This window comes from Oratosquilla oratoria, chromosome 3 (genome assembly GCF_046742065.1).
Source record: "Oratosquilla oratoria isolate Oo_2021 chromosome 3, ASM4674206v1, whole genome shotgun sequence".
NCBI classification, from domain to species: domain Eukaryota; kingdom Metazoa; phylum Arthropoda; class Malacostraca; order Stomatopoda; family Squillidae; genus Oratosquilla; species Oratosquilla oratoria.
Window position 1 is genome coordinate 36239919 of NC_134779.1, and position 24000 is coordinate 36263918.

The window sequence follows — 24000 nt, forward strand, 5'->3', positions numbered from 1 at the left end:
ATTCTGCTTCTCTACCTCAAAATTAGTCACCATGCACATGTGACAACATTGTTACATGATATTCTATCAATACAGCTAGGAAACATTACCCCCCCCAATGATAGAACAAACCCAATTTCTGGGTCTGATTCTCTTCAATAGCCATACCTGGACTCCCCACCCACAACAACTGAAAGTGTGTTACCTCCAAACATCTGAGCTAAGATGACTAATCCGCACAAGATTGGGAGCAGAAAATTGCTATGGTATACCAGTTCCTTATATATAGCGAACTCAATTAAGGATGTCAGACCTACTCCTCCATTACATCCATAGCCCATCAAATACTAGAACTTGTACACTCAGCACAGGTGTCTTTTACAGTACTCATTGCATAAATACGGGAAAGGAAACATGGACTGGAAGTGAATCGTGTATTCCTGATGTTTCGTCTATTGAGAAAGTCAATAGATGAAACGTTAGGAATAAAAGCTTCACTTCCAGTCCATGTTTCCTTTGCCGTGTTTATGCAACTTGTTCACATGGATTTTCATTTACAGTACTCAATTAAAAAGCTTGTATCCTGAAAATAGAACTCCCACCCCCTACTCTCCCAGACATTCACTGTACTCAGACATCACTAAAATATTTCTACCACACCAAGAGCAGCTTTACCAACCTAATCTTCCATAGCATTAAAACCTTTACATTCCATCAAGAATATGTCAGATATCCATATAATATCCATCTATGGCAAAAGAATGGAAGACCTGGTATCTGTACGAGAAACATGATATACTTGTATTTTATACCGTTTTTATTAATTTAAAATTTAGCACTAGAGTGGCAGGTGGGAGACTGGGGCGTGGGTGGGATAGTTTTAAATCAGATATCTGAATACCCCAAATCCGAACATTGTGTGGCCCAATTAGTTGGATATATATATATATATATATATATATACATATATATATATATAGATATATATATATATATATATATATATATATATATATATATATATATATATATATATACACACATATAGATATGCAGGGCTTTTTCACATCACCTTGAAACAGTTTGTAAAATCATCATGAGAAGAGAGCTTGAAGACAGAAAGTACTGACTTCAAGTTTTCTTTCTCCTATGGTAATTTTGTGTGTGTGTGTATATATATATATACATATATATGTATGTATGTATGTATATATATATATATATATATATATATATATATATATATATATATATATATATATATATACTGTATATATATATATATATATATATATATAATACACACACACACACATGTAATGGAACAAATTGCTATTAGCAACAATATATATACATTCATATTTTACCAACGGCTTTTTCTCCCTTACCAGGGAGGTAGCCAAAGTCAAAAGGCATAATTCCATTCCCATCCATTTCATCTCTACTCATTCCTTTCCCATTCACCACCCCTCCCTTCCTCTCATCTTGGCTACTCATGGATGATGGGTCTTCCCAGCATCTTGCCCATTGTCTTCAGTCAGAAGCAATGCAGCAATACACAGCACATCCACAGCAAGGCTGCTTCATTCGATTAGCAACCCCCCTTTTCTCCATTCCCTCATGCAGAAATATTGAAGACAGGGAGAAATGTTGAAGTGGGTAAGACTAAATGAGTGGAAGGGTGGTAAGGTAAACACCAGGAACCGTTGGAGTTTTATTGCTAATGTTTCGTCCTGAAAGGACACTCTGAGGAAATCCTTTTAGGATGAAACATTAGCGATAAAACTACAATGGTTCCTGGTGTTTACCTCACCACCCTTCCACTCATAGGGAGAAATACCTTTGGGCTGCATCAGAATATCATTCACACATAACCACTCTCTAACCCACCTCCATCCCTCACCCTTCCATTCATCATAGTATCATCTGTACACAGTCATTCTCCACTCATCCCTATCTTTTGCCTTCTCCCTTCCTCAGCAGACATCCCTCTCCTGCTCAACACCCCATCCATGCATCTCATTCTCAGTTGCCCCCTCACGTTCACTCCATCCATCTCTGTCTTCCACACTTCTTTCATTAATCTTTCTTCACTCATTCTTTCCATGTGTTCAAACCATCCCAATACTATTTCATCAACCCATCTCCCAACTCCCTTTCCACCCCTGCTCTCCTCCTTCACCTCTTCATTTTCACTGTCCACTCTTGTAACCCTTACCATATTTCTCAGGCACATCATCTCAAACACATTTAAACTTTTCCTCTCATATGTTCCATGTCTCTGCCCCATACAGTGCTTTTGGCACAATCATCCCTTCATGTAATCTCTTAGCATCCATTCCCAAATGTCTATTTCTCATTACACTTTTTAATACTCCAGGTCACTTCCTTGCTTCTCTCAATCTACAATCAACCTCCAGCTCCACTCCTCTCTCTCCTGCTACATATAATTCTTCAACAATATAATTCATGTAATCAAGCCCAGCCATCACAACCTTCTAACTCAGTACCCTCGTAGTGAGAGTTCCACATGCTGGCCATTCTGCCAAACTGAACATATAAAAGATTAGATAATTTGATACTTAATCTGGTACCTATGGATTATGCTGACTGAACACTACAACTCTAGCCAGTTTTCTATTAACCTGAATGTCATCCGAGAGGATGGCAGTACTGAAGCTTGTATTTGCCTTGCTGTTATAACTTTTATGGAACAAATTGCAAGTCCAGGTGTCATGAGCTTCGAATGTAGGACCCTCTTGAGTGTAAATCCCATGCGTGGACCATTCCACCACAATGAATGTATAAAAGGTTCAATAACCTGGTACCCAGGAATTAGACCAACTGAACACTACAGTCCTAAAGACTGTTTCATATGGATTCCATCACCTGAAATAGCCCCCAATGTCCCTGTGGCGAAGTACAGACGATGGTCCACGTCCTCCGGGAATGTCCATTGAGTCCCCATTGCTCCGACCAAGACCTTAGGGAAGCAAATGAAACTGCCCTTATATGGACATGGTTCTGGTGCGACAAGATATGATGATGACCTGAAAGCATGGCAGCACTAAAGCTTTTATTCATTTTGCTGTTGTAACTTATGGAATAAATTGCTAGTGGCAGCAATGTAATTCAATTAATCAATCCCCTTTGCGAGCTTCGAATGCAGGACCCTCTGAGTGAGCCTCATGCGCTGACCATTCTGCCACTGAAGGTATAAAAGATTCAATAACCTGATACCTAATGTGGTACCCAGGAATTATGTTGACTAAGCACTATAGCCCAGAAGCTAGTTATCAAGTTTTTGAATCTTTTATACATTCAGAGTGGTGGAATGGTCAACACATGGGACTCGTGCTTAGAGGGTCCTGTGTTTGAAGCTTGCAATGTCCTGTGTTTGAAGCTTGCAATGGACTTGTGTATTTGAATTATATTGCTACTACTAGCCATTTGTTCCATGATAGTTACAATGGCAAAGGAAATGAGAACTTTGGTGCTGCCATGCTCTTGGGTTATGTTGATAAACAGAAAACAGGTTTCAGGGCTGTAGTGTTCAGTTGACCTAATTCCTGGGTACCAGATTAATGATCAGATTATCAAATATTTTATACATTCAGCTTGAAAGAATGGTCAGCACATGTGACTTACACTCAGAGGGCCCTACATTTGAAGCTCGTCAGGGCTGCAACTCCTGATGGAGGTAGGGTTGGCAAATTTTGAACATGGGCAGCTTCACTGTTCGTCAATATTTGCAGGTACCTGTCACTGGTCCCACTCCATCAATGCAACTAGGAAACACCATCCACCCAGCAGTGGAACACACCTGATTTTTGTGCTTTTCAACAGTATATCCATCTGGGCTTCCCACCTCAAGTGTCCTATTGAGTGTAATGCATAAAGCTGTGAGGAAGGTGGGCAGACTAATTCAAGGAGTTTTTGAATACACTGAACCCCACACAAGTCTGAGCCAAACATCTCAGATATCAAATTGGTTGAACACTTTCATCCCATTGGACAAGTTTCAGATATCTTGGAATGTTAACAAAGATATAAAAGGGAAGTTCGTCACTTGTGCACTCAGACAATAATGATAATAGTAATGATAATAAAGTAATAATGATAATGGTAAGTAGTAATACAAATATATTGTTATTACATAGTTTATATTATCATTATTGTTGTTATCATTTGGCTGGGAGCTTCACTCTATCCAACCAGGTGAAGCTCACTCTATCCAACCTTGTAACCCCTGCCATACCTCTCAGAGATTTCAACTCAAACACATTTAAACTCTTCCTCTCTGCCTCTCTTAAATTCCATGTCTCTGCCCTATACAGTGCTGTTGGCACAATCAGCCCTTCATATAATCTCTGCATCCATTCCCAAATGTCTATTTCTCATTACATTTTTTAATCCCCCAAGGCACTTGCTTCTATCAGTCTGCATTCTACCTCCACTCCTCCCTTTCCAACCACATGCAACCCCAAGTACCTAAAGCCATCCACTTTCTCCAGCCTCTCTCATTCAAGACTTCCAGATTGCTGCCATCCTCTCCCCTTGTACATCTCATCACCTTACTTTTACCAAAATTTAACTTTAATTGTCTTGTATTGCATACCTTCCCAGATTTTGTCACCAACTCATAATCCCCCTCTGACCCTGCCACAAGCATAATATTGTCAGCAAACAACAACAGGCTCACCTCCCACTTTTCTAACTTGTGTGTGTGTGTATATATGTATGTATATATATGTATATATGTATATATATATATGTATATATATATATGTATATGTATATATATATATATATATATATATACAGATGCTCCTCAACTTACGTTTTAGTTACGTTCCGAACGGCCGAACGTAAGTTGAAAATGAACGTAAGTTGTTACTGAACGTTCTAGTAATGTATGACCGTTCATACTGTACTATACATCCGTAAATTCTATTACCGTATCTTATAAAACACCCCTAAATCATTAATTATACACATAACATTGTAAAATTCAGTAAACTTTCACTTATCCGAACTCCAAGGGGGATTAGAAATGTCCGATTAACCGAAATGTTCGGTTAATCCGACTTTGTATGTTTCATTCCCGTAGAGTTTTATGTGGTAATGTCAGCTGCAATATTCGTACCTGTAAGCTTAACATGCGCATGGAAATGCTTTTAATAGTTCATAAACATATTCTATAGAGTATAAACAGCCGATCAGGTGTAAACATGGAGTGTGCTGCCACCGTGTGAGCACTTGGTGAAGCTTGCGGGTGGCGCAGGGGTGGCGGAAGAGGCGGCAGGGTGTTCGAATGTTCTGTTGAGATCCAAATATGTTCGGTTGAAGCGATTGCTACCGTATTGAGAAAATGTTCGGTTGAAGCGATTGCTACCGTATTGAGAAAATGTTCGGTTAATGCGATTATTCGGTTAAAACGCATTCGGATAAGCGCGAGTTTACTGTAACATTAATTTCAAATAAATTAAATTCAAGCAACATAAATTGAAATGGTGGAGGAGGGGGAGGAGGAGGAGGAGGCAAGGTATGTTCAGTCTGTCGTTTGTGCCATGTAAACAATGGACGCAGCGTCATGCGTAAGTACAGTTTGAACTATGGAGAGCGCGTGCAAAAAAAAAATTCACTCAAAAATTTTTTTTTTATCTTTTTTTTTACAGTCAGTTCAAACGTAAAATCGAAAAAACGTAAAATGAATGAACGTAAGTAGAGGAGCGTCTGTATATATATATACATATATATATATATATATATATATATACATATACATATATACATACATTATATATATATATATATACATATATAATTTTAAAATACAGTGAACCCTTGATGCTACAGTTTTAAATCCTTACAGTTTTTCACTTGTGTAGTAATAATGAATAGTGAACTAAAATATGGGGGATGGCTGAGTCAAACCCTACCTTTCATCCATCCTTTGCCCATCCAAAAACCCATTTGTTGACCCATCTGCTCCTTGTGGACAAAGTGTACTCCTTGTCCCCAACCCACTGCTTGGATCAGAGGCAATGCTGCAAGACATAGCTAAATATGAGAGTGCAAGGCAGATATTTGGAGTTGATGGTTGAGGGTGGAGGGATGAGAGAGAAGTCAGTTGCTTGCACATGACCTGTGCTTGTGGGTGATTTTGAGAAGAGACTGAAGCAGTTGGTAGCTTGAGTTTGAAAGTATGTAAGAAGAGTAAATATGCAAAAAAGTAAAGTGATGGAATATCCAAGGATGGATGATTGTGGCAGGTTGGATGTGAATGTAAAGGGTGAGAGAACTCCCACCAAGTTGAAATTTTCCAATTCCGGGAATGAAAGATTAGTTGGAAAAAGGTAGTGATTTCCAGGAAACTGTGGTGAATTTCTTTCTATTACGAAATTGCCCTAAAAAGTGTAGTTTCTGGAATCCTGCAAGCTGTGGAGAGCATTTTTCATTTTATTACTCTCAGGAACTTCTAGAAGAATTTCAAGGCAACAAAAATCTTCATGTAAACACTGATGGGCTTGTGCAGTAACCATGACAGAAAACAGAACTACAGAAAATGCTGTAAACATTGCATAACTACATTATATAAAACATTTGAATATATTAACTGTACAGTATAATTATTCAGTATTAACACAATTTTTGGCAGAAACTACAAGGCAACGTATTATTTAATCAAGTTGTAGCATTTGTACATGAACATTGGCAAGCTCATGCATTTGAGCAATGTGGTGCAGATATATGGTATAATAACCATAATCCACAATGACAGAAATGCAGAAAATATTGTAAAAGTTCGGTAGATATATAAAACATAATATATAAACTGTACAGAATGAATATTTCACATAAACACTGAAATATTAGTAAATGTATGATTAATATTTGTTGCCTCAATTTTCAATGGCTACTTCCCATATAAGTGAGAAGCCCTTGGCACATAGATGGATAACCAAAATTTTCATTGCCCACAGCCCCACAGTGGTTGACAACACTGTTTAGCCCCATCCTCAGATCTCTCTATGAAGAAACTCTGGACAATTGTTGGTTGTATTAATGTGGGTCTGTTTCTATGTTGCTGGCTGAAAGTAATAGGAGGAGAGAAGCTGTCAGAGATTATCATCTCTCCATATGAGAAAAGGCATAGAAAATACATCTGAAGTTAATAGAAAGAGATCTTGGGGCTCAGTCTGTAGACTGAGTATTACCCTCTCTTGCCTGCACCTCCTGATGGCAGAGTGAGAGGTTTGACAAGCTTTGCTGTCCATCTTGTAGGACCACCACAAGAAGGTACCTGTCATTGGTCCATCTTTTTTTCTGTCCACTGCCTGAATATTCTATTTCCATGGCACCCACTTGATAGTGGAAGGGGTATAGCCTATTTTGACAAACCCTTTCCATACTGGGTGGTAACTTGCCTTGTATTTTGATTAAAGCTATCTTATTCATCTCTGTGACATCAAGGAAGTGAATGAGTTAGTGTATGCTAGCCTTTCCATCCTAAAGAATGACACTTTTTGTTTTGTTCTGGCTGCTGTCAGTCAGTATTACTCATTGTCAGGTAATTCTATTAGTAGTAAAGGGGTACCTGTTTTCAGCTTAAATTAATGAGTCTTGTGTTTAATAGTTTTGACTAAATTTAGTTTCAATAAAAAAGTATAACTAATTCCTGGAGGAGGGTGTATTAAGATGGGGTTTGCTTTATATGAAATTTACCTAAATTATGAGTTCTTCTTTATTCCCACAGATTCCTTGCAGGGATCACATGTACAGGATGAAATTACCCAGGGTGAGTAGAATGTTGATACCTTTCATTTCCCGTTGTGCACCAGTCATTCATTTCAAACATTTCACGATGTTTAATTTTTACCAGATTTTTAAATTTTTTCCTAAACAGTTGATTTTGATTTAGTTGCTAGATGTATTTGTTAGTGATATTTTCTATGTTCACTGATAACAGATTATGTTAACAGTTATACAGTCTTTACAATAATGTTAGATATTTTATTTGTCTTTATCAGTGATGTGGTTCTTTTCTTTTCAAAATTATATTTTTCTCTCAGTGGCACAGCCTTTATTTCACGTGTTTGGTTACAAATCTTAAACACTCGATTAACCATTTAAAGTTTAATGTTCACTTAAGTGATGGCATATAATGAAATGAAATGAGAGGACTGTAAATGTGTATGACAAGTGTCAATATGCAGTTCATTTCAGGGAACTACAGCCATTGTATCTCCAAAGATACAATGTGAATGTGTGTGTTGACAATTGTATATGTTTACACTCCCCTATTTCATATTACCAGGAGCCATAACTGGGTCACGTTTGTGATTTTGTTTTTGTTAATATAAATCTTATTTAGCTTAGAGGAATCTCAGGTCTCTAAAATGTTAAGGTACTTTTATGGCTTAACATCTCTCTCATCATATATTAATAAGCTGTTTAAATTAGCAATTGTGTGTTGGTGCACAGCGGAAAGATTTGAATTGTGTTTTAAGTAGCCAGCATAATTTGTGATCCATACCTGGTAGGGGTACTTAATGTAGCAAGTTGTGGAATGCTAGCTCTCAGAATGACAATGAATATAAGTTAGAGAAAGGTGCATTTTGCATTTTTGTGTTCTACTGTAATATATGCAGTAAAATTTTGCTTGTGAGTGTATATGTGCGTGCATGTGTGTGTGTGTGCATTTCTAGCGTATTTACCTAGTTGTATTTTACGGGAAGGGGAGCTATGCTCGTGGTCTCCCGTCTTCATATCTCGTTTTATCTAGCCTGTTTTTAAATTCGCGTATCGTTTTTGCGCACACCACATTTTCATCTAACTTGTTCCAAACATCTATTATCCTGTGGGGAAAGCTGTTCTTTTTCAGGTCTCTTCTATAATTGTCTTTCTTGATTTTCTTTCCATGTCCTCTTGTATCTCTACCATCCCATTTTATTAGATCCTCTCTATCAATAATTTCCATGCCTTTCATGATTTTATAAATAGTTATCAAGTCTCCTCTCTCTTCTTTTCTCCAGTGTCTGTAGTTCAAATTTTGCCACCCTCTCCTCATATGATAGTTCTGAGAGTGTTAGTGACAATTTCGTAATTGCTCTTTGTATTCTTTCAAGTTTTGTTATACATTTTTTGTACTTTGTGACCACGTCGTCGCTGCATACTTCAATTTTGGTCTTATCAAAGTTACTAGTATTTTCTTCACCATTTCTTTGTCCAGGTATGTAAATGCCACTTTGATTGATCTTATTAAATTATAAGTTTCTCCAAAAATTTAGTTGTATGTGTTTCTCAGGGGACATTATTCATAATAATGACTCCTGGGTCCTTCTCTTTTTCCACTTTTTTAAGTTCTTCCTCTCCCAATGTACATGATACCACTATTCTTGTTTTGCTTTTTCCAAATTCGATTATACTACACTTCTTAATATTGAATTCCATCTCCCACTTTCTACTCCATTCCCATACTTTATTGAGATCACTCTGCAGTGACTCACAATCTTCTTTGGTGTTCATTTTTTTTTTTCAAAATTTTTGCATCGTCTGCAAAGGAGCTCATATAACTTTCAATTCCTTTATCCATATCATTAATATATATAGCAAACATTATTGGGGCCAAAACTGTTCCTTGTGGAACTCCACTAATCACCTCATCCCAATTGGAATGTTTGTCTCTCATCACCACCCATTTTCCTTTCATGCAAGAAGTCTTCCATCCACTCCAGAAGTTTACCCTGTATTCCTCCTGCAGTTTCTAATTTCTTTAGCAATTTCTTATGTAGCACCTTATCAAAAGCTTTTTTCAGGTCTAGAAATGCACAATCGCCCCATCCATCTCTTTCTTGTATTATATCTATTAGTCTTGAATAGAAACACATCAAGTTTGTGACACATGATCTTCCTTGTCTAAATCCAAATTGCCTCGGATTTAGTACATTGTTGTTTTCCAAATGCTTTACCCATCTAATTTTGATAGTTCTCTCACATATTTTAGCTACCGTACTTGTAAGAGAGACTGGTCTATAGTTTGTAGGATCTTCTCTGTTTCCCCCCTTATATATTGGTACTATATTTGCTCTTTTCCAATCTTCTGGAACTTTTCCTTCCTTCAATGAACTGCTTAGACTTTGTATTTTGTCTGTTAGTTCGTTTCTCAATTCTCTCAAAATCCAGTTTGCCATTTCATCTGGACCGTGCGATTTTCTAATATCGAGATTACTCAAGTGATTCATTATTTCATTCTATGTTACTTCTCTCTCTTTCATAGGGGTGACTTTCCCCTCTCACTTGAAATCTCTAAGTTGTATGTTCTCTCTCATAAACACTGATTTAAAATGCTTGTTCATAATTTCTGCCATTTCTATTTCCTCTGTGTATTCTATTCCTCCTTGTTGTAGTTTCACTAATTCTTGTTTGTTTTTCAGTTTGTTGTTTACAAATCTATAAAATTGTTTTGGTTGATCTTTACATTTTTTTATGTTATCCTTTTCGTATTTTTTCTTCTCTGTGCACTTGTACGTATTCATTTCTATAACCAGTATAATATTTTCCATTTTTCAGGTTTTTTGTCTTTCCTCCATTTTATATAAGCTTTATCCCCTTTTATCTTTTAACTCTCTACATCTTTTGTTGTACCAACATTCTACATATCCTTTTTCTTGGTTTGTCTTAGAACATACTTTTCCACTCCTTATAAATTTTGATTAAGATTTTCCATTTCTCTTCTACTGTTGTTTCCTCTTTGTATATCTTTTCCCAGTCTGCTTTTTAATTTTTTTTTCTCGTTTTATCATTTTTTTTTCCATACATCAATCTTCCCTTTCTATATTGTTCATTTTTTCCCATATATTTCTCTTCATTTAGTTCCAGTTCAACTAATATGTGGTCACTTTTACTTAGTTGTGTCTTATATTCAATCTTGTCCACAATTTCAGGTTCTGATGTGATTATTAGGTCTAGTCTCGATGGCTGTTCCTCAGTTCTATACCTATTATTCTCTTGTATCCATTATGTCATTGTATGTTCTATAATCATATCAAGTAGTACATTTCCCCATAGGTTGTCTCCACCCTTCACTGTCATCTCTTCCCAGCAGATTTCTTTACAATTAAAGTCACCCATTATAACTATTCTTCCTCCATCTTCCATTATCTTATTTAGTGTTATCCTTGTGTCTTCTAAAATATTTTTGTGTTCTCTCTCTTCCCATGAAGCCGTTTTAGGAGGCACTTCATTTTACCACAAACTTCCTGCTCTTCTTGTCCCTGTCCTCTATTTCCATCATAATCATCTCTATTCTTTCCATATGTAACATTACTCACATTTGTATCCTTCTTAGTCAGGAACATAACTCCACCCCCTTGTTTTACTTCTCCGTTTCTAATCCAATAATTATATGTGCCATGTCTTACACTGTTGGGTGATAATGGACCTTTCAATTTTGTCTCTACACTTCCCATTTTGTCAGGTTCTTTTCCCTCAGGTAATCATTCAGTTCATTCAAGCCTGTTATTAAGCCATCTATATTTGTGAAAGACACTTTTAATTTTCTGTTACCTCCATCCTGTTTTCTATTTCCCTTCTGTTTTTCTCTCTTATGAACCAAAGCCTCACTTTCATATCCACTACTCTTCAATAGAATTTCTCTTTGTCTAATTCAGTTCTGTTCATGTTTTTTCCCTTAGTTTCTATTATTTTTTTCTCTTCCTCTCCTCTTTATTCATCTCTTTTTATCCATACCTGTTTATACTGATCACTTTTTGCTAGTTTCCCTGTTTTTGATAAGATATTCTCTGCTGTCATTTGTGACTTGAATTTAACCTTAATTGGTCTGGTCTTGTCAATACTGTATTTCCCTAGTCTATATATTTCTTCAGTTTCTTTCCGTATTTCTTGTTCATGTTCTTGAACTACTTTTAATACCTTGTTTACTTTTTCCTTCTCCTCCTTTACTCTTGTAATCCTATTTGGATTATGCTTATCTTCCATTTCTAATATAATTGTTTCTTTTTATCTGCTAAGTCTCTTACTATATTCTTCTCTCTCATCACTTTATTGACTGTGTCCTTAGTTTGTTCTTTCATCTGTTGTTTCATTATATCTCTAAATTAAATTTTGTTATTCTCTTGGACTTTTTTCCAACCACTTACCTCTTTTGCTATGGACTCTTTATTCTCTTTATTATTCCTCTTCTCTTTTGCTATGGACTCTTTATTCTCTTTATTATTCCTCTTTAATTCCTCATTCTCATCCTTTACTTGTCTTAACTGTCTTTTTAATTCTTCTATTTCTTTAGTTAGGTTTTGATTCTCCTTTAGTTCTTCCAGTTTATCAAGTCTTTGTGTAACTAGTGTTAGTTGATTAAACCTAACGTCCCATGCTTCTTTCATTTAATTAGTTTCTCCTCTAGACTTACTAGTTGGGGGAGGTTGTCATCTCCCTCATTAAATCCATAGAAGTAATTATCTCCTCTTTCCATTGAGCTGCTATTATCTATATTTCTACTTTTAATTCCTCTGCTCACCTGTTCAACCTCATCTGTGTCATCTGCACACCTTTTGTTGACACCCCTTCTGCCATCTGGGACCCGATCGTCCCCTTCCTCATTTTCTTCCATTTTCCTTAATAATGTCTCCCCTTCTCCTTTTTCTTCACCTGCCCACTACACTATGAGCTTTCCCCTTCCCTACTAATACAACACAGGTACTCCCTTGTTGAAATCACCGAAAATTGCATTTTATTCCCAGAGTTCCAATCTTCACTGTCAATCCGACGTGTGTGTGTGTGTGTATACAAATATGTATGTATTTGGAAGTATTGGATGTATGTGTCCTTGATTGGATGTGTGCACAGATATTTAGTAGTATTAGTTGATAATGTAGTATGCATGATCAGTGTTTTTGGTAATATTGTATTCATCAACCATGGAGCGTCGCCAAATATAAATGATGCCGTTTCAACCATGTTTTATATAAATTTCTTGATTATAAAGAAGGAAAGTAGACTGCATCTTTAGCAGTCACTTTTCTGTAATAAAGATTTTTTGTGTATTATGAATGTGTATGTTAAACGATTTCATGATCACTACCTAGGAGACAGTCCGTGGAAAGTCAGTATTGTTTTTGGTGAATATTGGATGATAGGTTCGTTTTATGGTTTGAAATGCTGCCATGATTGGAAGACAGTTAAAGGAATTTTTAACATCAACAGCTTTCTTTATGATTGTAGGAGTAAAAGCAGATTTTTTTCATTGGTGTTTTATATCCATTCTATTACATAAGAAAGAGTGCTCTTACTTCTACAGCTTAATAGATCTGAATTATTGTTTCCCCAAGGATCCATTCCATAATTGACTAATGGATTACTATTTGGGGGACTTAATGTTTTTGGAGGCTTTGATTGTTGGAGATAGGGTTGCTGATGTTACTGAAATGATTATGGTGCAACTAGCGGTGTTGCTGTAGCCAATAATGAGGAGATGATCATACCCCAGCATTCAGGTGTGTCTCCTCCTTCCAGCTACCATCACTACCACCACCACCTCCACCATCACCACCTCCTCCTCCTCCTCTTCTTTGCTTCACCGCCACCACCCAGGCCATCACCACCATCGCCAGGATCACCATCATCACCACCATTCTTCATTGAATCTGCTGGCTGTCTCTCACCCTGATTCAGCAGTGGCTATGACAGCGGCATCAGTTTCTGCAGGACTAGGGTCATCAAGTCTTTGTCATCTTCAGCCCCAACCTTCTGCACCCCCACATGTGGAGTGGACAGCAGAGAATGGGACTACTCACCACATTCTGCATGTCAGCTCAAAGCGGTGGAGATGCAAGAGGTGCCAGATGATTGGACACGAGAAGAGGACTAAGACATGGTGCCAGGAGTGTGGTGTAGCCCTTTGCATTACTTGCATTCCAGTATATCATGACTTCCTCAATTTATCAGCATTAGAAGAGGAGGGAACCAGTGGGGACCAGATGAATGAGCTATTAGAACATAGAATGGACATTTCGAAGGGGTCAAGTGGAAGGGGAGCTTCCCTGAATGTTGGTATGGTATGAATAGAGGATATATGTAAAATGGAAAATTATGTAAAAGTTTCAACAACCGATTATGGAAGGGAAAGGAAGCCTCGTTTATCACAGCCCTCTATTTCCTTTTCTGTTGGTGCATTGGAAACCAGTATCATCCACAAGCAGGATGACAGAAGTGATTGGGGAGGTTGCTCATCAGAATGGTGGTGATGGTGGTTGCAGTGGCAGTGGCAATTCCATTGGTGATGGCAGTGGTGACAGTTGAGGAACCACATGTAGTAGCAGTATTAGAATATCATACAAAGAGTGCTTGGAAAAATACATTCTCCCACAACTGAGCAGACTGTAATACCCAGTGTCTCTCAGAACCATCTATACCTGTTACCATTAGAAGTTATGTATAGACAGGGACTCTTGCCTCATCAAGGGTACTGTGCCTTAGCACTCAAAGAGTTGGTTAAGGATAAGACATTTCTGGTAATGGATTGCAGTTTGCAGGGTTTGCAGGAATACTGGTAAGGGATGGTTTCCATAGCTACAGGTCTTAGAAATTGCATATTTATTAGGCTAAATGAATTTAAAATTACAAATGTTCAAATTTTGTGAAATATATCACAGTAAAAAAAAACAAAGTAGATGGCGTTGTACTCTACTGAAAAAGATGAACTGATGTATAAGATCATTTTGTTCAGTCTTTGGTAGTCTGATAATAATAGATGATAGACTGAAGGTGACAGATATAATGTATGTTACAGAAATTGCTGAAGCACAGTATTGTGGATTCCAGTTTTTTGGAAAATAGATGTTTAAATTCCTTAAGTTTCTGTCATATTTTATCATAGTCATTGAATTCAGTATAGCCGAAGATATCATTATTAGAGTTTTTGTACAAGTTACTCCCATTTCTAGTTATGCACAATAAAATGTATTATATGCAGTCTAAACTGTTGCTTAGATCATATTGGAAAGTACATGTTTTCATGATTCATACACAGATTTTAAGAACAAATATGAATATATGTTAATGATTTAAAAGACTTGTGTGCAATATTAGGATGGGCATGTCAGTTTTGCAGAATAGTTTTACAGCTTTTCGGAGGAAGGCATGTTAGTGAAGCTAGTCATATAACAAGTTAGATTCTGTTTATTTTCAAAGTTGACAATAAATATTAAATGGGCTGTACATGATTTTATTGAGAAAATTTCTCATATATTCACCTTGATAACTGAAAATTATTCTTCACTCACTTGTTTTGGAAGAGAAAAAAAAAGTCAGCATGATTTGGCTATAAAACTGAATATTTACTTAAAAGTTAATAGATCTGGATAGTCACTGGAAAGGTATTTCACCATAATGTGTTTGTCAATTAGACTTGGGATCATCATGGTTGCTACCCTTTATATTTTCTGTTGTCTCATATCCTTCTTTAGGTATATTGGCCTACTGGATATTGCATTCTAGGATGGATGAGGCTTTCAGTTAATTTCTTCATCATGTCCTCTTCTTTGTAGTGAAATGTTACTCGTTTATTTTTCAGCAAGTGATAGTTCTCCAGTTATTTTCTTTAAATGACTTATTGCAATGGCATATCCCTGATCAGGATCCCTTATATATATATATATTATATATATATATATATATATATATATATATATATATATATATATATATATATATATATATATATATATATATATACATATACATATTTATATATATATATTCTGTCTTTTCTTTTCATTTCATTTCATTTCTTTTTCCTTCTTCCAGTTCCAGAATTTTATATTTCTTTGATTAAAATCCAGTTATCACACCTGGCTCCATATGTGAATATTACGTCTTCCTGTAATAACATTAACTTAATATTTTCACTAAGGACTGATGGCAGTGAATTTTATTTGAATTCCATGTTTGTTGTAAGATAGTAACAAACGTTTTTGGGTATGTGAATGTTAAAGAATAAAATAAAGATAGACTAGTTAAGTCCTTGTCCAAATCATCCAGAAATCTAGGTCTCTAAAATTTTACTGTGTGCTGTAGAAACTAATATTTGGACTGTGGTGGATCTAAAGCAGTCCACCTTTATTGGAAATTGAAATTCATAGAAATATAAAAGAACATTATTTTGTTAAGGATTGAACAGGAAACCTGGAAGTCCTGTATACAGAACCCCCCCACCCCCAAGCTAAATATGACAAGATAAATTTGATATAATGATGATATGGTTTAACGTCACAAACTCTGTCCATTGGAAGGCTAGGATGGTGCCCCCTACAGAGAGCTTTGTGATTAAAATAAATAATAATAAATAAATAGAAAAAATAGAAAATTAAATAAATATCATCTTATATCATCTAAATGGTTGCAGGAAAACTTTTAATTCGGAAAATAATTGTGTGTCTTAAAGTTTCTCTTTTTCCAATGCCTTATTCATCTTAGTTTTCACAAAAAAGCTGCTGTAACTGCTGTGTCCTCCCACATGTCTATGGGAAGAAACTTTAGACAGTTGTCTGTGTTTTATGTTTCTACGTCATCAGCTGAAAGTGATAGGAAGTAGAGGAGGGAAGCTGTTACTATTTGTCAGCACTCCATGTGTAAAAAAGTATAAGAAATACAGTTGAAATTGACAAAGATCATGGACACAATCCAGAGATTGTCAGCCCCTTAAAGTTACACCTCCTGATGGAGGTAATGAGAATGGAGGGTTTTGAAAAGGGGCAGTTTCACTGGCTGTCTTCCAGAAGTTTATGCATTTGTGTGTAAATTCTATTTACTTATTTGTTGTCATATCCTACATTTTATTTTATTTTTAAATACACAAACTATATCTTCATGACCTTGCGATGCTCTCCCATCCCAAATCGCCCACCCCCTTCAATGACATGAATACTGCATATATATATATATGGAAAGAAGAGTAAAGAAAGACTATCAAGAAAAGTGTGGAAGGTAGAGGTGGATGTAATGAATTTAAGGAAAGACTGGGAATAGGATGACTTGATAGAATGAAGAGAGCTTTTGGGTAAAAGGGGAATGTCTGTTGATCAGGTAAGGGAGAGAGAAGAGATGGTGTGAGTGGAGAGTGGTTGCATATATAATTTTTATTATTGTAGGAAGAGCCAGAATTTTGAAACAGTAGTCAATGTATATACATACATACATATACCAAAAGCTTTTTCCCCCTTACAAGGGAGGTACCCAAAAAGAAAAAGGCATAAAAACCATTCCCACCCATTCCATCCCTAAATACACTCCACTCCCCTCCACCCTCCTTCTTATCTTGGCACCTCCTGGATGACGGCTCATCCTTGCATCTTGTCCACTGCCCTAGGTCAGAGGCAGTGTCGCAAGACACAGCACATCCACAGCAAGGCTGCTTCATTAAATCAGCGACCCCCCCCCCCCCCCTCTGTCCTCTCATGCAGAAAAGGAGAAGACGGGGCGAAATCTCTTCGGGCTGCATCAAATTTTTCTCACTCATCATGCATCACAACATCATCCATATACAACCATTCTACATTCACCCCTGTCTTCTGTCCTCTCCCGTCCTTCCTCAACAGACATTCCCCTCTTTTCCAAAGCCCCTTTTACCCCATCCATCCATCTCATCCTAGGTCACCCCCTCATGTTCACTCCTTCCACCTCTGCCTTCCACACCTCTTTTATTAGTCTTTCTTCACTCATTCTTTCCATGTGTCCAAACCATCCTAATACTATTTCATCAACCCTATCTCCCAACTCTCTTTCCACCCCCATTCTCCTCCTCACCTCCTCATTCTCACTCTATCCAACCAAGTAACTCCTATCATACTTCTCAGGCACCTCATCTCAAACACATTCAAACTCCCCTTTTCCTCTCCTTTATAAAGATAGAAATGAAACTTGATATTTCTGAGCTGAAGCCCCTGTAATACATCAATGCCCACTATTAGCTTGGTGCTTCTCTTCCTATGTCTTGGTTTACCATTGATAAAACAGTAGAACAGTGTTGGTTCATTTATACATTATATATACCATTTTCAAAATTCCTTTATTTTCTATGGAATTTTCTTCTGAGTCATCTCAAGCTTGTTTTTATGCCTTCATCCTATTATCTTTGTTCTTGTCTTTCTCCATTTTCCCTAAGCCACATGCTTGGTATTTTTAGCTATTTCACATTTTACATGAAACCAATATTGTATTTGCTTCTTCCCTCCACTGACCTACAGTACAAGTTCATTCACCCCAAAATTGTTAATGTAAGAAAGATTTCCTATTTTATCTTTGCTGTGATGGTATTCATGAATTCCTCCTTGTCTACTTGTCAAACTTACAAATTTACCTTGCAAAGAAAGGCTTAGGCACCTTAACTTACACTCTCTGGAAAGATGCAGTGTGGGGTGATCTAATAGAGGTGTTTAAGTGGATCAAAGGCTTTAACAAGGGTGATGCACACAAGGTCATCATATTAAGATAACATGGCAGGACTTGCAGTAATGGATTTAAACTGGATAAATTTAGGTTTAAGAAAGAAATAGGCAAGAATTAGTTGGGTTGTCAACAAATGGAATAAACTTAGTAACCATGTAGTGAGTCCTGAAACTATCGGTTGTTTTAAGAAATGGTTGGATGACTTTATGGATGGGGAGGTGGTAAATGCCAAGTGTAGCCCTTATGGTCTCTTGTAGTCTCCTTCATTCTTATGTTCTAAGTCTGCCTTTCTCTCCCTCCCCTCCCTCTCTCCCTCTCTCCTCACCTCTCCTCTCTCTCCTCTCATCTCCCCTCCTCTCTCTTCCCTTTTCCCCCCTCTCTATCACCCACTCTCCCCCCTCTCTCTCTTTCCCTCTCTCTCTCTCTCTCTCTCTCTCTCTCTCTCTCTCTCTCTCTCTCTCTCTCTCTCTCTCTCTCTCTCTCTCTCTCTCTCTCTTCCCCCCTTCCATCTCTTTCACTCTTTCTGTTTTTGTGTGTGCGTGTTTTATATATATGTGTGTGTGTGTTTTATAGATGTGTGTGTGTGTGTGTATATACAGTACTCGACAAAAGTTCGCGGCGCCTCAGCGAATCTAAACAAAAATGCACAAAAATGTAATTAATCATTATATTTATTGGATTTTTACTCACCTAATACTTGGTTGGGAGTCCTTTGCGCTTTAACACAGCCTCAAGACGACGTGGAAGTGAAGCAGCTAGGTTGTGGAGGGTTGTAGGCTCCAAATTATCCCAGATTTCCTGAATGGCTGCCTCAAGCTTGGGTATAGAGCTGACGTCTTTGCCTTGTAACCTCTTCTTTATAATGTGCCACAAATTTTCAATTGGGTTCAAATCAGGGCTATTACCTGGCCAGTCCTTTATAAAGTTCACTTCACAGTCGTTGAGCCAAGTAGTGATGGATTTAGCAGTGTGGCAGGGGGCACTGTCCTGCTGAAAAACTGTGGCACCTGTTTTTTCAAATGATTCAGGTAAATTTTCACACAGAAGCTCCAAGTACACGTTTTGGTTCACTTTTAAGTTCTTGGGTAACACTACTAATGACCCCAAGCCCTTGCCGCTGAAACAGCCCCACACCATTAAAGTATCAGGGAATTTGACAGTACCCTTGACGTACCGAGGGTCAAGCGGGTCACTTCCATGTCGCCGGTACACCTTTGCACCACGGTTACAGGTGACACTGAAGGTGGCCTCGTCAGACCACAAAACGTCAAGCCAATCGTCCTCAGTCCAGTGAGAGTATTTCTTGGCAAATTCAATCCTTCTGGCTTTCTGCTTCTTGGTGACAAGTGGCTTAGCGACAGGCTGGTGACTCACGTACCCAAGCTCATGCACCCTTCGTGACACTGTCCTCACAGACACCTCACCAAACACCCCAGGGTTCTGTTCCTTCACTACCTTTGCTGTCGTACGAGGAGATGCCTCTAGAGTTTGTTTTATGATGGTATCATAGTTACAAGGCAGTTCTGTTACCATGGTTAACTCCCATAATTTTTTTTTTATTTATTTATTTATTTTTTTTTATCATATCAGCAAGTTTGAAAGCATGTGACCAAGTCAATATAGAGATGAATTAAGGTTTCGAACATGCCATGGATATACTGACTTGGCCAACAACACAAGTTATGAGGCAGTTCATGGTGTCTCAAAGTTTGTGTCAAGTTGTCAGTAGTGTATCACATCTCGATACGGATGCAGCCAGTTGCTTTGAGAATAACAGAAACAATCAGCTATGGCAGAAGTTGTTTATGTTAATATTAACTAAAAAATGAAATTAATATCATTGGAGTTGTCGGCAATTGTCAGTAATTAGTGTGACCACAAATAAACACATAATCATACAACCATGCCCTAAATCTTGTTATGTAAAAAAACATTCAATATTATAGCCCTAAATGCACGTATAAGTGTGTGGGACAGACTAAAATAACTCAAGCACTGAAAGCGTCCAGTGCTGCTGTATTTCCATGAGATTTTTCATATATGGGTTGACCAGAATTTGCCCTTAGTCACTGAAACCTGTTGCTTCAATGTCCATAGTTTCCGAGTTCTTCTGTAATATATATATATATAATATATCAGACAATCTCCATGATCGTCATGCAGAGGATTCGAACCACTGCTGCTGGACCCAAGAGAGGCTCCACAACACCCACCTTAGACCACTCGACCTCTCTCGACTATACACACTTCATAGACAGTCAGACAAAACACATAATATATAATCTCAAGCACTCATCCGCCTGTGGCCCTGATAACATAAGTAACATCCACCTAAAACACATTGGACCACAAGGTATACACGCACTCACAAACATTGCAAACTACAGCTATTCACACAACACTATACCAGACATCTGGAAGCATAGTAAAATAATCACTATTCCAAAACCGAACAAAGACCCAACAATCCCAACATCGTACCGCCCAATCACACTTCTCTGCACCCCCTCTAAAGTCATTGAACGCCTAATACTTCAACTTGTCACACCACATATTCCCCTTGCTGACTCACAACACGGTTTTAGGCCACTACACTCCACAAACACTCTTCTGATAAACCTCACACAAAGAATTTTAGATGGCATCAATTCAGATAGGCCCCACCACAGAACACTTCTTATAACATTAGACATTAGTAAAGCTTTTGATGCTATCCCCTGCCACAACCTAACAAATAGAATATATAACACAGATATGCACAATAACACCAAAAGATGGCTGGCCAATTATCTGGCAGGTAGGAATGCTTATGTGTCATATAAGGGCCAATCATCGCACATCAGAAACATTAAGAATGGAGTACCACAGGCTGTTCTATCCCCCATGCTCTTTAATCTATACATGCATGACATACCCACACCAGAAACCTCAGAAATACAAATCTCTTCCTACGCAGACAACATAACAATCACATGCACACATCGTAACACAGACAAAGCTGCAGAAATAATCCAGCCATACCTTGATACACTCGACACATGGTTCATCACAAACAGACTCAAAATAGCTCCAACCATATCTACAGCAACACTTCTCACCAACTGGACAAAAGAACACAAATACATACCTCATCTCTACATCAACAACACTAATACCACACACAAACACACCGAAAATTCTTGGTGTAACATACGATACATCCATGTCTTTCAAACGACACATCACAAACATAAAAAACAAATGCACACCTAGACTTAACGCACTTAAGTCAATCACTGTAACAACATTTGGACAAAACAAAGAAACTAATACAACAATATACAAACAATGCATACGCTCAGTGATTAAATTATGCGAGTCCTGCATGGGCTCCCTAGTCTCAGTGAGACACACCACAACACCCTTCAAATAATACAAAACAAAGCCCTAAAAACAATTACAGGCTGCACAAATACAACACCTACAGACCATTTACACCATGAAACATAAGTCCTCAAAGTCAAGGACCACCTCGACATGAGAGGCACACAAACACTTGCCGCAGCCACCACAAACACACCACACCCGCTACACTATATGGCAGAACACCCACACACACCAAGAAACATTAAAACAACACCCAAAGACCTGTATCACACACATATACTCTCTTCTTTTCCTCCACAACCACCAAATACCAGCCTCCGGAAACATATTCATAATCATATTACTCACTGCTCCATTAACACACTGAAAGACAACACACTGCTGCATGCCAGACCCCTGTTATCCACCCTTCTGAATCCTCTCTCCCACAAAAGGACAGAGTCCACCTGGCCAGACTACGGTGCAGCCACCATCCAGCACTTCTAAGCTACTAGAAGAGGCTGGATGACCGCATTGTGAACAGCTGCCCAGGTTGTAACACTTCACCCCATACCATACAACACATAATGGAAGACTGCATTATACACAATCATGCACGCAAACAACAAAACATACACTCCATAAAGGATTTGTGGGAAAACCCAGTTTCGGCTGTGGCATTCCTTGGGGAGATGGGACTGCTCGGACAGACAGTCTAGGGAGCGACAACAACAACAACAACTCGACCTCTCTTGGGTCCAGCAGCAGTGGTTCGAATCCTCTGCACGATGGTCATGGAGATTGTCTGATTCATGTCGCTGTTTACTAGCAAATTTCTCATATATATATATATATATATATATAATATATATATATATATATATATATATATATATTTATACATACACATATTCTTTTAGGTCTCTAAATTCAACACTCGCCAACTGCTACTTGTGCAGACATTTCGGCCCATGACCCATTTCCGAAATTGGACCAGGGCATAAAACACCACCAATTCCTGAAGTGGGTTTATGTCCTGGATCCAAATGACCTCACAAGAGACAGTTGGCGAGTGTTGGCTTAAGAGACCTAGGTGTGTATTTACCTAATTGTAGTACAAAGGAAAAGGATCAATGTTCATTAGGTTCTGTGTCCTGTTCTCTAATTATGTATCCTACCTAGTTTCAAATTCATGTATGGTTCCAATTTAATGTATAACCTTGATTTCCAATTATTGTATTTAGATTTGAACTCATGTATTGTTTGAGCTTGGGCTATATCACTTCCTAAGCTATTCCAGGTATTTATGCATCCAGTGGGAAACTATTTCTTCACATCCTTTAGACATGTTGTCTTTCTGAATTAGCTCACATGACCTCTTAAAGCCCTCCCAGCTTTAACCAGGAGTGTGTGTGTGTATATATAGTATATATATATATATATATATATATATATATATATATATATATATATATATATATACATACATATATACATATATATATATATATATATATATATATATATATATATATATATATATATATATATTATATTATATTATATATACAGGGTGGCCCAAAAGTCACTGAGGTGTTTTGAATTTTGATAATTTCTTTATTTTTGTATGTGCAGTTATGGAATTTTAACACTGAAGATTATGGAAATTTATTTGCACAAAATTACAAAAAAGATGAAAAACACTCATGAAAAATTATGTCTTAAATGGCATCCATTTTCAGCTTAGTACATCTGTGCCCTTTCCAAAACATGCTCCATGATGGCTTTGAGGGTTTCCTGGTTCAATTCCCTGATTTCCCTTGTGATGTTCTTCATTTGTTCCAGGGTTTGAGGTTTGTTGACATACACCTTCTGTTTGAGATACCCCCACAAGAAGTCAGAGCTGGTCAAGTCTAGGGAATGCAATGGCCAGTTGACATCGCTGTAGTGAGAGATAATCCTGTCTCCAAAACATTGCCTCAGCAACTGTATTGTCTCTCTTGTGGTATGAGCAGTTGCCCTATCTTGCTGGAATCACGAATCTGGCCTATTTTGAATCGGTGGGCGCAGGATTATCTCTCACTACTGCAATGTCAACAGGCCATCATGTTTCCCAGACTTCACCAGCCCTGACTTCTTGTGGGGGTACTCAAGGAGTAGGTGTATGTCAAAAAACTGCAAGTCCTGGAACATTTGTAGGTAGTTTTCTTA

The 24000-nt window shown here is 37.6% G+C and overlaps 2 protein-coding genes across 2 annotated transcripts in view; both read left to right on the plus strand.

The window, feature by feature from the left end:
• LOC143021494 (uncharacterized) overlaps positions 1-7777 on the plus strand; it is a 56384-nt gene extending 48607 nt beyond the window's left edge. Inside the window, exon 6 of the mRNA XM_076179057.1 lies at positions 7739-7777. The gene's annotated coding sequence lies outside the window, so the exon portion shown is untranslated. The remainder of the gene's footprint in view (positions 1-7738) is intronic.
• The window catches only part of LOC143017692 (uncharacterized), a 73201-nt gene continuing 55723 nt past the window's right edge, over positions 6523-24000 (plus strand). The window contains exons 1-4 of the mRNA XM_076172443.1: positions 6523-6552; positions 6641-6735; positions 7428-7552; positions 7739-7780. Coding sequence (XP_076028558.1) covers positions 6523-6552; positions 6641-6735; positions 7428-7552; positions 7739-7780 — 292 coding nt within the window. The remainder of the gene's footprint in view (positions 6553-6640; positions 6736-7427; positions 7553-7738; positions 7781-24000) is intronic.